Genomic DNA, 16045 nt, shown 5'->3' on the forward strand with positions numbered 1-16045 from the left:
CACAAATGGAAACCTTTACTCAAAGTATTTGAATAATGTGAACAAAGCATAAGGCAAATATTATATATTGTACAGATCTGAGTTCATTTACACTGATATGGATATAGAATGAAAGAATAAGTTATATTCATTTGCTAACCAGTGACTATTTGAAACTAAAACATGTTTTGGAAAAAATATCTAGATTTCTCTATTTTGTTTAAATTTCTGATAGCTCTCTATGCTCTCAAGTCCCCTCGCTTTGAATAGAATAGAATAGAATAGAATAGAATAGAATAGAATAGAACAGAACAGAACAGAACAGAACAGAACAGAACAACAGAGTTGGAAGAAACCTTGGAGGTTTTCTAGTCCAACCCCTGCTTAGGCAGGAAACCTACACCACTTCAGACAAATGGTTATCCAACATCTTAAAAACTTCCAGTGTTGGAGCATTCACAACTTCTGGAGGCAAGTTGTTCCACTGATTAATTGTTCTAACTGTCAGGAAATTCCTCCTTAGTTCTAAGTTGCTTCTCTCCTTGATTAGTTCCCACCCATTGCTTCTTGTCCTACCCTCAGGTGCTTTGGAGAACAGCTTGACTCCCTCTTCTTTGTGGCAGCCCTTGAGATATTGGAACACTGCTATCATGTCTCCCCTAGTCCTTCTTTTCATTAACTAGACACACCCAGTTCCTGCAACCGTTCTTCATATGTTTTAGCCTCTAGTCCCCTAATCATCTTTGTTGCTCTTCTCTGCACTCTTTCTAGAGTCTCCACATTGTTTTTACATCGTGGTGACCAAAACTGAATGAAGTATTCAAAGTGTGGCCTTACCAAGGCATTATAAAGTGGTATTAACAGTTCACGTAATCTTGATTCTATCCCTCTGTTTATGCAGCTTAGAACTGTGTTGGCTTTTTTGGCAGCTGCTGCACACTGCTGGCTCATATTTTAAATGGTTGTCCACTAGAACTCCAAGATCCCTCTCACAGTTACTACTATTGATTCAAATGGAACTTACTTGAACTAGCAATGCTTTTATAACTCTGCCTTCCCTTTATTCTCTTTTATTTTGTCTGTACCTGTTTTGTGGAGGATACTGAATTGTAGAAGGCCAGTCACATTTTTAGCTTTGAGAAGCAATCCAGTCATAGGCCTAGAATATATGGCATTGATTTTTTTTTTTAGGATCCCTATGAATTTGAATCTAAATCCCTTTCAGACTATAAAGATCATGGACATATGAGTATGTTCAATAGGGGCCCAGGAACCAAGAAATCAAAGCTGAGAGATCATTTTATGCCACTCAAGGGGTTCCACTACTAGAAACCTAATCACCACCATGGCTCTAAGAGCTACTGAGCCCTCAAAATGTGGCTAACTCATTTGTCATGACCCACACATGACTGAATGGTAAAAGTACATGCCTGAGCATGCAAAATATGCACTTAAAAATCAGAAATTGTAACTGCTGACATCACAATTAATTATAATGTTTGTAGAGGGTCTATTTTCAATCTTTTTGTTTTATACACATTCTTTCTCCCATGTAGAAATTCTGACCGCTTTTTGAAGATTAGGTAGCCCATGGTCTCTTTATCCCATTCTCTTCAGGCAGCCATTTCTATTAATTTCATTTGGCGCTGGCGTGGCCTGTTTGGCACCCCCGTGGCCTGTTCAGTGCCTCTGTGGCCCGTTCACGTGGCCTGTTTGCTGCTGCCCTGGCCTGTTCAATGCAGCCTATTTGCTGCCATGCATTTGCCGTGGTCCGTTCACCACTGCCGTGGCCCATTTGGCATGGCCCGTTCATCGCCTCTGTGGCCCGTTCGGTGTGGCCTGTTTGGTGCGACCCGTTCGCTGCCTCTGTGGCCCATTCAGCACAGCCTGTTTGGCGCGGCCTATTTGGCGCCGCCCATTTGCAACCCGTTTGGTGTGACCCATTCACCACCGCCGTGGCCCATTTGCCACAGCCCATTTGCCGCCACCGTGGTCCATTCGCCACTGCCGCAGCCCATTCACCACCACCACCACGGTCCATTCTAGAACAGTTGATTGGCGCTGCACCAACCCCCTCCCCCTGCAACATTCACTGTATAAGACACACCAAAATTTTCATCCACTTTTGGTGGGGGGAAGTGCGTCTTAGACTATGAAAAATATGGTACATTCATCATTCTTTCTTTTGATTTCATTTTCAAATAAGATTGCTTTAGAAATTCTTTCTGAATTTAGATGTGAATAGGGTGTAATTTAGCATAATGTGTAAACTACTGAAATAATTTGCCTTAAATAATGAAATAATTATACAATGAATAAAATGATAATTGACCCTAAAGATTATGGGGAATTCTCTAAAATATGAATTGTTCTCTGTCTTAAAATCTTTGGAGAACAGAACATTTCATTTTTAAAAAAATGCCGGTGTATATCTTGTACCTAAGCTTTAATTTAGAATTGACAGTAGAATTAAAATAATAATTTTGAAAATACAGGGTGAATTAATAATAAAGTAGTTGGATAAGGGCAATAATAATGTGTTACCTGAAATATATGTGCTGGTTGGTGATTTAAAGCTTAATATGCAAAGTGAATAGTGACCATATTCTATACATAAATATGGTACTTTGTTAGTTTACGTATTTATTCACTGCAGAACTAAAATGGGATGTCATTCAAAGAGATCTGGAACAAGATTGTTATGGTTTATCATGGATAAGAAATAGGGCTTTGGAATAGGCCACGGCTTTTCCCAATAGTTCATTTAAACTGGAACCAGTATGCAATTCTGATGAAGCACAGACTGCTTAATACAGGTAGTCCTCGAGTTACAACAGTTCATTTAGTGATTCTTTGAAGTTACAACAGCACTGAAAAAAGTGATTTATGACTGTTTTTCACACTTAAAACCATTGCAACATTTCCATAGTGATCAAAATTCAGATGCTTGGCAACTGACTCATATTTATGACAGTTGCAGTGTCCCAGGGTCAGATGATCACTTTTTAAGACCTTCTGACAAGCAAAGTCAATGGGGCAGCCAGATTCACTTAACAACTGTGTTATTATAACCATTGCCGTGATTCATTTAACAATTATTCCAAGACAGATAGTAAATGAGGCAAAATTCACTTAACAAATGTCTCACTTAGCAACAGAAATTTTGGGCTCAATTGTGGCCAGGATTACCTATACAATACTGGAGGCAGGAAGAACAAACTTAAAAGTGGGGCTGCAACAGCTCTTTATGTATTTATGCAAATTAAAATATCCATAGGATTGGATTCATTGATGGTAAATTATGAGCTAAAGTAGCATATCATATTAATGAGGTCGATTCTATGAAACAATTGGTTGGAACTATAGAAACCATGTACATAGATGGAACAAAGGTAGTACTCTCTTAAATATGCCCCCTCCCCCCAAAGCTATTTTTACTGGTTTAATCATGGTGATCTTGTTTCCCAGAGCATGCGTTCACTTTCTAGGTTTATTAACATTCCTTGGCCTCCTAAATGTTTTATGGCTGAGTTGAGTGGGTTTTATTATTTTCAAGTTTCTGGGATGGTAATAGGAGAAGGATACTTGTGCCTTACTTTGCTTGTCCCTACTGGCTGCATAATTTCTCCTTTAGTATTTCTGTTCTATATTCTCAGGAACAATGGAATTATATATGTGTGTGTGTGTGTGTGAGAGAGAGAAAGAGAGAGATTTAAAACTGAAATCATTCTAAAACTTACCGGTGGAAATATTTAGGTAGCTATTGAATTGATTCAAATACAGGTGAAACTCAAAAAATTAGAATATCTTGCAAAAGTTCATTTATTTCAGTAATGCAACTTAAAAGGTGAAACTAATATATGAGATAGACTCATTACATGCAAAGCAAGATAGCTCAAGCCTTGATTTGTCATACTTTTGATGATTATGGCTTACAGCTCATGAAAACCCCAAATTCACAATCTCAGAAAATTAGAATATTGTGAAAAGGTTCAATATTCTAGACTCAAAGTGTCCCACTCTAATCAGCTAATTAAGCCATAACACCTGCAAAGGGTTCCTGAGCCTTTAAATGGTCTCTCAGTCTGGTTCAGTAGGAATCACAATCATGGGAAAGACTGCTGACCTGACAGTTGTGCAGAAAACCATCATTGACACCCTCCATAAGGAGGGAAAGCCTCAAAAGGTAATTGCAAAAGAAGTTGGATGTTCCCAAAGTGCTGTATCAAAGCACATTAATAGAAAGTTATGTGGAAGGGAAAAATATGGAAGAAAAAGGTGCACAAGCAGCAGAGATGACCACAGCCTGGAGAGGATTGTCAGGAAAAGGCCATTCAAAAGTGTTGGGGACTTTCACAAGGAATGGACTGAGGCTGGAGTCAGTGCATCAAGAGCTATCACACAGAGACGGATCCTGGACATGGGCTTCAAATGTCGTATTCCTCTTTTCAAGCCGCTCCTGAACAACAAACAACGTGTTGTGACCCCGACTCCCGAGCCTGTCCTAACAGAGGAAGAGGACTCAGAAGGTGATGGGGAGGAACTGATAAGGCCTCCCTCTCCAGGACCCTCCTCTCTGGCAATGCCTCAGGTTCCACCCGAAGGCCAAGAGGAACAGCCTGGGATATGCCAGGAGGAAAGCATATCGGAACAACAACAGATAGGGAGTGAGGATGATGAATCCTGGCTTGATCCGTGGCAGCGTCGGAGGGAGAAGCGTGCACAGCAACGAAAGAGGCGTGGGAGGGCCAGAGATTGAGCTGAGTGACTGAGCCACACCCCACAAGGAATAAAAGTGGGTGTGATTGTGTTGTGGCCCCGCCCTCTGAGCCTGTCCCATCGGAGGAAGAAAGCTCCGAGCATGAGGAAGAGGAGTCAGCCAGGCCTCCCTCTCCAGGCCCCTCCCCTCTAGCACTGTCTCAGGTGCCGGCCGAGGGAGAGGAGATTAGCAGGGAGACAGGTGGCTCGGATGAGAGCGAAGGAGAAACATCATTCCTGGACGGACGCCTCCGATGGCATGATAAATGATTGCAGCAGCTCAGGAGGCGTGCTAGGGATTAGAACTGAGTCACTGGACCACACCCCAGAGACTATATAATAGAGGGTGGTGGCCAGTGATCCTTGTGATGAACAAAAGTAAACCTTGGATAGTCACTAAAGCCTCGTCCGGAACTGCTGAGAGAAATATTATTCTGATTGGACTTTTTGTACGCTAAGTATCTTATCTTTCTGTTTTGTGGAAATAAACGCACTTGGCAGACGGTGTGTAAATCGCTGCCAAGTTGGAGATAAAGACCTGGGTGTGTGCCAAAGTGTTTTCTTAACCCTCGGCTGGCTGTGTTTGTGTGTGTGTGTGGACGGGGACAGATCAGATTGCTTTTCAGGCTTTGTGACGGTCAAAGTTGAAAACCTGAGAGTCACATCGCGTTACCTGAAATCTGGCTTGTGCATATTTGGATTGGACCTTGGCGAACTATTGCTTCGTGGATTACTTTTTACTACTGAATTGGACTGAGGATAAACTCTCTCTTGCTTACTGTGAGTGAAAACTGACTTGGCAGGCATTTCGCAGTTTACTGCCAAAACTCTTATCTGCAAGGGTTTCTAGTCTGATTGCTTAATAAAATCTTGGCAGGCGTGCCTGGTTGTGTGTTTGCCTGTGTGGGGAAGGGGGACAGAACACAACTTCAGAAGCGTCTTACCTGGGCTAAAGACAAAAAGAACTGATCTGTTGCTCAGTGGTCCAAAGTCCTCTTTTCTGATGAGAGCAACTTTTGCATCTCATTTGGAAACCAAGGACCCAGAGTCTGGAGGAAGAATGGAGAGGCACACACTGCAAGATGCTTGAAGTCCAGTGTGAAGTTTCCACAGTCTGTGTTGATTTGGGGAGCCATGTCATCTGTTGGTGTTGGTCCACTGTGCTTCATTACGTCCAGGGTCAACGCAGCTGTCTACCAGGAGATTTTGGAGCACTTCATGCTTCCTTCCACAGACGAGCTTTATGGGGATGCTGACTTCATTTTCACCTGCCCATACTGCCAAAAGTACCAAAACCTGGTTCAATGACCATGGGAATACTGTGCTTGATTGGCCAGCAAACTGCCTGACCTGAACCCCATAGAGAATCTATTGGGCATTGCCAAGAGAAAGATGAGAGACATGAGACTGAACAATGCAGAAGAGCTGAAGGCTGCTATTAAGGCATCCTGGTCTTCCATAACACCTCAGCAGTGCCACAGGCTGATAGCATCCATGCCATGCCTCATTGAGGCAGTAATTGATGCAAAAGGAGCCCAAATCAAGTACTGAGTACATATGCATGCTTATACTTTTCAGAGGTCCGATATTGTTCTATGTACAATCCTTGTTTTATTGATTTCATGTAATATTCTAATTTTCTGAGATTGTGAATTTGGGGTTTTCATGAGCTGTAAACCATAATCATCAAAATTATGACAAATCAAGGCTTGAACTATCTCGCTTTGCATGTAATGAGTCTATCTCATATATTAGTTTCACTTTTTAAGTTGCATTACTGAAATAAATGAACTTTTGCACGATATTCTAATTTTTTGGGTTTCACCTATATGCTCTTCTATTTACAGAAGGACCTTCAATCCAGGAAAAACATGGAATCAGCAAAAATCACTTGCCTTTTCCATAGTTTTCATCTGGCAAATCATAAAACTGTCTCTAAAAGATTATGAAATTAAGGCAAATATAGAATAATGTTGCAGGAGCCAATCCAGGTTCTGGATTGTTCTAGGATAATCTTTTTTTTTATCCTGGAATCTTCCATAACCTGAATTTCCAGCCAGCATGACTAAAATATATCAGTGTAAGCTTGTGAGTTTGAGCCCACATGGGAAAGAATTTGACAGATTTGTTATCGCTATTGTTTAATAGTTTTTAGGAAGCACAGATGGTGATCCCTCAGCTTCCAGAACTCTAAAGCCTCTGGAGACTGCTGTGTTATGGTCTCCTTGCAGGGAGCTACTGTCTAGAGTAATTGGAGGGTAATCTGAATCCTTTCCTTTTCTAGAGAAGAATTCCAAGAACTGGTCTTTTCACATTTCCTCATTCTGCTATGATCATCAGCTCCACTGTCAGTGGAGTCATCTTGAGATGAGGGTGGAGGTTCGTTTTCTGAGCTTGTGGGTTGGTTTCCGAACGTTTTGTTACCATACTAGGTAACATATTCAATGGAGTTTAGGGGATGTCAGAGTCAGTGTTCTTCTGTTTATAAGAATTTTGTATGATCAGTAGGTTTTATGATAGGGAGGTCACATCTTGAGTTCTTCATTGCTTCCCAGGGCCTCACATTGCACATTCTTGGTGGCCCATTTGACTTTATTAGATGGCTTTATTATGCAATAGTATTTAATTCACATTCTAGCATAAATATTTCAGCAACAGTTGATCAAAATTATGAGAGGGATGAGTTACATTAATTACATTTTCATCAGAATGATAATCAGAACCGGCAAACAATCTGGGGGAAATTGATTTAACACTTGTTATTTTGTTCAGAATTTGGCAAGCATTGTGTTGCAGGTGTGATGAGTATTGTGTGAAATATTAAGATTTTGTAGACTTGTAAAATATTAAGACCAAACTGAATTTGTTTTTCCTTTCCTTTTTTTCCTTTAGAAGCTCTTGAGATTCTTGGAATTTCATTGGATCATGCCCCCATTGCTCCAGAACACACCACTATTTTATTTTTTGTAGCAGAATGCATTTTGTATAAACTCTGTTATGACGCAGCACAGAAACCGTATCTATTCTCATGTGAAATCAAATTGTTGAAGGTATGCTATGCTTTTAATATTGACACACTGCTTCCTTATGTAGATATGTCATCTTCAGTGATTTTATATATACATTATATGCCAATATTCCTTTAGTCTTCTATGGAGACTTGCTCTTTCTGCAGGTTTGGGAAAGATTTCATAGTTCAGGAACTGCATCCAGTGATCACAGGTTCAGATTGTACCTCAAACTTTGTTTGCTTTTCTGATTATTTACTTTTTGCTTTTTTTGCTTTGGAATGTTGTTTAGACTTATTTTTTTAGTAAGTAATGATTTTTGGTTAATAAGTAATGATTTTTTATGTTCACTGCTTTAAAGAAATATTACAGAAAAGTAATAAAGATCTCCCTTTTAAAAATAAAATGAAACATTTATCAATGAAGATTCTTAATCAACCAAGTAGAGTTGTCTGGAAGTTGATTCATGGCAACTGGACTTCTTTTCTTTTTTGGTTTGAAAGATTTTGCTGCTTATTCAAGTAGATTCTTCAGTCTGAGGCAGTTACTTAGCTAGCAGTTACAAAGCACAAAAAAAAAAAAAAGTCCAGTTGCCATAACTTAACTTCCAGACAAAAATGAAATAACATAATGGCTAAAACGATTCTTTACATTAGGATAAACTAAAACGAGTCTACACTTTAGCAGATATACTGTCTGTAATTATTCTCTGAAGACCCAAGTATGGGTTAACTTGATATATTAATTTGTAGACTGCTGTTGCTTTTGAATTCCAAAGCAAATTAAGCACCAGCTAAGATCTAGGCAACAATTAAACTTCAAAGACCTTGTGCATAAACTTTGTTTTCAGACTTTCGGAATTATGCTACCTAACCCACCCATTAAAATTGCACACAGAAAGAAAGAAAAAGCACGTGCAAAATTACATTTCCCCCAAATAATGACAACAACAACAACAACAACAACAACTGCCTCAATCATTGGACAATTCTAGTCATTAGATATACAAAAATGTGGCTTGGATAAAGGAGGTGAAGAAGGAAAAAAAAGGAAGCTGAAATGAAAGAATATATAATAACTGCAGAAGTGGTGGAGAAAACATCAAGATTGGTCAATACCAGGTGAAGATGAAGGGCTCTGGGACTTGAGAATTTAAACAGAGAAGTCTCTGCCATGTAATACCACAGACTTAGTAGTTGTCAATAAGAAAGAGAAAAAAGTCTGGATAAAGCAAAATAAAAGAAGTGGAGAAAATCACAATATATAAAGACCTCCAAGTAGAAGTAGAATGACTGTGGCAAAAGCAACAAAGATTGTACCAATAATTACAGACACCTTGAGTGCAATTCTAAAACATCTGGAGCACCATTTGAATACCTATGGCACTGACAAAATCACCATCTGTCAATTGCAACAGGCAGCATTATTTGGAACAGCTTACATCCTACAATGATAATTTTAACATTGTCAAACAGCAACATCTACCTATCCCAGGTTCTTGGGAAAGACTCAATAGGTGGATAAAAATGCCAAATCCTGTCTAAACATCTGGCTAACTCTGCAACCAATCATAATAATATGTTTAGGCAGTGTAAAGATTATGGATTTTAATCCTGTCTTATGCACAACAGTGGTTGGGTGACTTTGAACCTGTCTTACTCTGTCAGCCCTAGGCAGTAATAAACTGCTTCTGAAAAGGTTGTCAAAAAAACCCTGCAAGGTGCAGTTGCTGGGAGTTAAAAATCTTTTGAGGACACACAGCTTTTAAGTTTGTACTTCAAGAAATACATAAACATTTAAAATGTCACTGTTATGTATATTTACAATTTACTTGCATGCTTACATTGTGGGGCACAAATTAGTACTTGCTTCAGAAATAGTTGGACAAAGCAAAATTTTATCATGCATGTCATTGTTTGTATACTGGGTTTTTTGTTTTTGTAAGCTGCCCAGAGTCACTGGGAGTGAGTCATACACGCTTTCATAAATAAATAAAATAAAATAGTCAGACAGTAAAGGGAAAATTAGATCTGATTGCATCTCTCGGTGGAGATTATTTCATAGGATGAGGTCAGACATTGAAAATAACTCTGTCTGGGATCCTGCCTTTCTCATTTACATATTTGGAGAACCTTTTGTGTCCTCAAACCTGGAACAGTAGTATGTAATGAAATAGTTCCACATGAAGCAGATGATAATAATTGAAAACAAAACAAATAAGTCAACAAAAATGTTGTGGCTCCGTCCTCCAAGCCTATCTTATCGGAGGAAGAAGGCTCCGAACATGAAGGAGAGGAGACGGCCAGGCCTCCCTCTCCAGGACCCTCCTCTCTGGCAATGTCTCAGGTGTCTCCCGAGGGAGAAGAGATTGGCCAGGAGCCAGGGGTTTCCAAGCCGTCGGATAGTGACGAAGAAACATTGTGGTTGGACCCACGCCAGCGTCGGAGAGACAAGCATGCGCAGCAGAAAAGGAGGCGTGCCAGAGATTAAGCTGAGTCACTGGACCACACCCCACAGGCTATAAAAGGGAGTGTGGTGGCCATTCGGACTCTGTGACGGATAAAACTAATCTCTGGCGAGTCACTTTGCACCTTTGGACACAACGCCTATTTGCTGTGGATTGAATTACAAACTGGACTATTCAAACTGTGTGTATTTTTGTCTGTGTTATCGGAGTAAAAAGTTCTTGGCAGGCAGCCACGGAAGTTCCTTATCACTGATGATTGAGTGTTTGAAGAAGTTTATTTAACCCTTGGCTGGCTGGTTGGGTGCGGGGACAGAACAAAAAGTTCCAAAATAGTATACCTTAAACATGGTTAAAAAGCAGTCTAGTACAGAAAACGGATGTCAAACTCTCAGCGTCACGTTGCTGTCACGTGACATTTCGCGACATTTTTTCCCTTCACGGACCTGGGGTGGGCGTGGTCTGCACCTGAGGCATCTAGCCTGCGGGCTGCCAATTTGACACCCCTGGTATAGAATAACAGTGAGCCAAATGAGAATGCATTACTGAATATTTAGATAAATAAATATTTACTAAATCTGACAATTTATACATGGACACTGACAAATACATAGATAGAAATTTATAGAATAAATACCATGTGTGTTTCTTTTGACAGCTTGGGTTTTTAGTCTTTTTAAGACTACTGCTGCTATATTTATTTGGTTACCAGAGGTATTCCGAAGAACACAAATACAGGCTTCAGACTGGCTTGAAAGGTAGATTTTTTTAAAAAAAATCTGTTTCTCTTTGCTATATTTGTAACATACTTTGGAATCTTCTGTGACCAATCTAGTTGTGTTAGAAACAACAACATCAAAAGAAACTTGAGGGCAAATCCAGATTGACATCTTCTATTTACTCCTGCCTACTTAATAGGAACATGCAAGCTTTGACATAGGGAATGTATCTGGTCTATATTTACGTATATTTTATGACATCCTTAGCCTATTTTTACAAGCTGTCTACAAGTGATTGGTTCAAATCTTTGGCAAAAGCAACCTAGTCTTTTCCAGTAAGCATGGGATAGAAGGGTGAAGCTAGGAGAAAGAGAGGAAAGGGCATCACTGTTCATTTCTTGCTCTTCTGCTGGCAAACAGTTATTTCTGCCAATAAATCTTTCATTGCAAGTAAAAATAACTGTTAGAACAATATGGTTCCATACCAAAGATCAGTTCCAAATTATGAATAGAATTTGCTCAACCTGAATTACCCTGAAGGCTTTTTGTTGTGCTGCCATGATCTATCATATTCCACGAGAAAGGGATTCTGCAACAGGTTAAATAATGTACCATTGCACTATTTTCTTAAGTGTTCCCTGAAATTCAAATGTGACAATCTAAGAACTTCATGCTGGTTAATGTGACTGAAAGAGCAGCTAATGGTGTTTGACGACACCAGAATAGTTTTTGCTCACAAAGCTGGTATTTCTAATGAATGCTAAAGATTTCCCTAATATACATCAGATTTTTGGCATACATATGCATAGCCTACAGTGACTCAGCAGGCTGGGGTGGGGGGCAGGGGCTGATGCTGCTAATATTGCAGTGGTGTTGCAAACTTGCAACTGCTGTTGGTTGTCATGGCCACACATTCATTCCCAAAATCAAGAATATAAAGTTAGACAATTAAAAACAATATCAATGATATATTTGTCCTCATTAAAGGATCCTTCCATGTGCAGTATCCAGTATAAAAAGATAATGACCCCCCCCCTACCCCCCAGTATATTTCTCAATAAATGCTGTAATATGATATTGGATATAGATTGAAAAATGGCAGTGAAAAAAACTTGGTCCACAAAATATTTTATTAAAACCAATATATACATTTCATTAGAAATACCATTCACAGATTTGGGCTATCTTTATTGTCCTGATTATGTTAGTATTTTTAAAAAATATTTTATTAATTTTTAAACTATGTTAGTAATTCTTTAAAGTGTGATTCCAGAAAACTTTACACGTTGCAGCATTTTGCCATAGAAAATCTATTTAAAGAAGGTTCTCATTCCACTTGTAGCAGTACAGTAATGATCAAGTGTGTGTTCCTTCATTAGGGGTTATTGGACAGCTATTTTTTTTTACATTGTACGCATATAAATATTTTAATTTATAATATTTTTAAGATGGATGAAAGCTGCCATTGAAATTCACTGACCTATACACAAAACAGCAAGTTAGTATTAAGCAGATTGTTTAAATTACCAGCTTGTTCTGTCTGCTTCATTGTTAGCAGCTGTTGCTTAGAAGAAGCACATTGAATCCTTCCATTTAATAAAGGAGACAATAGCCAGAGAAAAATTCTGTGTCCTGAGATTGAGGGATAGTAATTCAGATCTGTAATTTAATATAAACTGAATTAATTACACTTCCTACGTATGATTCAGCATGCCTCTACTCCTGCATTTTTGCCTAACTATTGGATTGCAGTTCTTTTATAAAAGTAGGTGTATAAAAAAATGAATAGATTAGAAAACATTGCAGATAAAAAGACAACCATTAAAGAAGATTACAACCTAAACCAACTGTTTTTATATAGATTTTTAAAAATTCTACACCAAGAGTTGTAAAAAGAAGAGGAAACATTTATGAAAAATATGTCAATAATATAGGAAGGAAAATGGACTTCTGTATCTTATACAGATTATAAAATTCTTCCATTAGAATTGTGCATGTAGTAATTTGTCAATCCACAAGAGGTCACACAATATTTATATATCCATTCTAGAAAATTCTTTGCTAAAGATACTTTTCATTCTAACAATGGTTGATATTACATAGTATCTAAAATTCAACAGGACAAACTAACAAGGTGTTGTTGTTTGTGCCATAGCATTAGCAGCATGTGAAATGTGCTATCAACTTTACCCAAACATCCTTTTTATGGTGCAATTTATGCTGAAGGCTGGAGAAATTATCTGTGAAACAGCAGTGGTTTCTGAATCACAATTAGAATCCCAGGAAAATTTAGAAGAAATGGAGGAAAAAGCACTTCATGACACAGTAGGTAACACATAATTGATATATGGTACATCAAGCAGCATTATGATGATTAAATAAGTAATTAAGTGAGAACTTTAGTAGTTGGAGTGGCAGATTGGCAATAGTAAAAAAAAAAAAAGATATTAATTATCCTGTTCAAAGCCTGGTTCTTTGAAATCTTCCCTATCAGAAGTATGTCAACCTAATAGGCATATGTACAGATATAGAGAATTGGAGCCAAATATTTATCTTTTTGACAGAAGTTTGTAAGTTATGAGATGTTGCATATAAAACCCATTTATCACCCACCCATTTATGAGGCCAATTTGGGTGGCCTCATCACAGAGACTCAAAATCATACTTAATCTTGGTTCCTTGGTGGAACTTTGTCTTTTTTTTTTTTTTGTATTTTCTGAAACTTTCCTAGTCCTCAGTTAGAAATGTGTGGAGAGTACATGCTTGCCTGCAAAAAGACAAAAACTCATGAATAAGTAGTTCTAGATTAAATTTTAGGATGTTTTAGACACATCATATGAAGGTAAGAGATATTGAAGGAGTTTCTGATGCTTGGAAAATATCAAATTGAAAAAGAAGCCAATAGAAGTCAAGCTAGTTAGATGCTATCATGAGTGCTGCCACTAATGACACAAGCAAAAACTTACAGGTATTGAAGAAACCAATACTAATACCGGTAGACCATCCTAGTGAGTGACCAGTACTAACAGACCATTCTCGGTCACAAAGAGTTGGAAGTGACTAAAATAGTACTGTGAAAAACTCTTGCCTGAAATTCTGGAAGATTGCTTTTGAGATAGACCTGGTATTTATAACCTATGCTCTTCTTCAGGTGTGTAAGGCTACCACACTACATAATTACTAGTCATGCTGACAGTGATTTATGAAAGTTGTTCTCCAAAATATCTAGAAGGCTACAATTTACTTATCCCTGGAATAGACTAGGAATGGGAGAATGTGAATTTTTGGATTATATTTTCTGGCAATTTCAGGCATTATGATCAATGATGAGAAATGTTGAAAACCATCGGTTTAGAATTCAGAGCAGGTTCGCCTCCCCTGCTGTTGATAATTTGGCATTTCCCCCATTTTTCTCAATGGCCATGAAGTTGCAAATCAAACTATGTGGTGTAGAGAATCTTGACACTTTTCAAATCAAAAGCAGTAGATAAAACAGATCTTTTAATTTCAGGAAAGAAATCTTTGGACTCAGATAAAGAAACCTTCACAAACATAAGAATAAAACAATCCACACTTAATGTAGAATAAAATAATTTGGGCAACTGATTGACCTGGATGAACTCTGCTCTTTGTTACTGTATTAGACTTATAACCCTTCTGGCTGGCAAAGGCCTCCTGAGTTTTGGTGGTGGTGAATTTTTCTTTGAGAGAGAGTATGGGTCTTTACCCCTTAAAGAAGCATTGGTCGATTCTTTTGTCAAGAAGCTGGACTAACATATACTGGCTAATTTTTGACTAGTAACCAATGTTTCCTTTTTAGGGAAGGTTATTGAGAAATTGGTCATGTAGCAGCTTCAGAGGATTCTGTATGAAGCAGATTAACTGGGTTTCTTTCAGTCAGATTTCAGACCTGGGTATGGGATTGAAACAAAATTGGCTGTGATTTTAGATGGCCTCTGGTGGGAGTGGGATTGGATAGTGCATCCATCCTTGATCTCTTGGTGGCTTTACATACCACTAATCATGGTATCCTTCTGAACTGGCTGCAGAGGTTGGGGGTGGGTGGCACTTTATTGTGCTGGTTCTCTCTCCTCTTCCATAGACTGTTCCAGTCAGTGTTGATTGGGAGTGAGAGTTCCTGCCCCTGAACTTGACTTTGGGGAGCGCTATTGAGTTTGATGCATTCTCCACTCCTGTTTAATATTTTTATGAAACCACTGGAGGAAATTAACCATAGCCATGAGGTACTATCAGCATGCTGATGATACCTAGCTGTATATCTCCACCGTGATGATATCAGTGATGCTGTTTAATAGAATATTCTTTATTGACCAAGTGGACAAAGTAGGAATTTGTCTCTCAATGTAAGCTCTCAGTAAGCTCACAGTGTACATGCAAACAACAAAGTAATATAATCATAAGATACCAATAATAGAATGTAATAGGAAAGATGAGAAGGACAATAGCAATACAGCCCTACTAGATGGATAAATATCCTTAGACATAAGAGAGGGCTATGGGAATTGTGAATTAATTGACATGTTAACTTGGTCATTGGAGGATGTGGAGGTCTGTAGGGAGACCAACAGATTGCAGATTAGGGGGCTTTGGGTTTTGGGGCCATCAGGATCCAGAAATTTACCATATTTTCTTCTAGACAAGGTGGCACTGCCCTAGACTGATCTGGTGCACAATGTGGAGGTCCTTCTGGACTCATGACTTCTGCTTAAAGAGCAGATGACAGCTGTGGCTAAGAGGGCTTTTGCACAACTTTAGGTTGTACACCAGTTAACCCCATTCCTGGAATGACTGTGCTCAGTCACTTATGTCCTGGTCATCTCCTGCATGGATTACTATAATGAGCTTTACAAGGGGCTTCCTTAAAGATCATCCAGAAGTTTTGCCTGGGGCAAAATGTGATGACAAGGATGGCTACCAGTTTGTTTCCAGGTTCAATTCAAAGTGCTAGTAATCTATATACTACTTAATCTCTATTGTCTGTCTGTAACCTTCAGTAAGCCACAATGGTGCATCATAAGGCAACAATTTTTTGAAACAAGTTATTTCAAATGGGCTAACTTAAAAATGTGTCCAAAATTGAGGATCTATTGCTTCAT

The 16045-nt window shown here is 38.7% G+C and overlaps 1 protein-coding gene across 1 annotated transcript in view; it reads left to right on the forward strand.

The window, feature by feature from the left end:
- The window catches only part of TMEM232 (transmembrane protein 232), a 113606-nt gene that overhangs the window by 12169 nt on the left and 85392 nt on the right, over positions 1–16045 (forward strand). Inside the window, exons 4-6 of the mRNA XM_070935733.1 lie at positions 7630–7787; positions 10868–10967; positions 13084–13253. Coding sequence (XP_070791834.1) covers positions 7630–7787; positions 10868–10967; positions 13084–13253 — 428 coding nt within the window. The remainder of the gene's footprint in view (positions 1–7629; positions 7788–10867; positions 10968–13083; positions 13254–16045) is intronic.

The sequence above is a fragment of the Pituophis catenifer genome, unplaced genomic scaffold, assembly GCF_029215685.1.
Source record: "Pituophis catenifer annectens isolate HBS135680 unplaced genomic scaffold, rPitCat1.0.hap2 SCAF_2, whole genome shotgun sequence".
NCBI lineage: Eukaryota > Metazoa > Chordata > Lepidosauria > Squamata > Colubridae > Pituophis > Pituophis catenifer.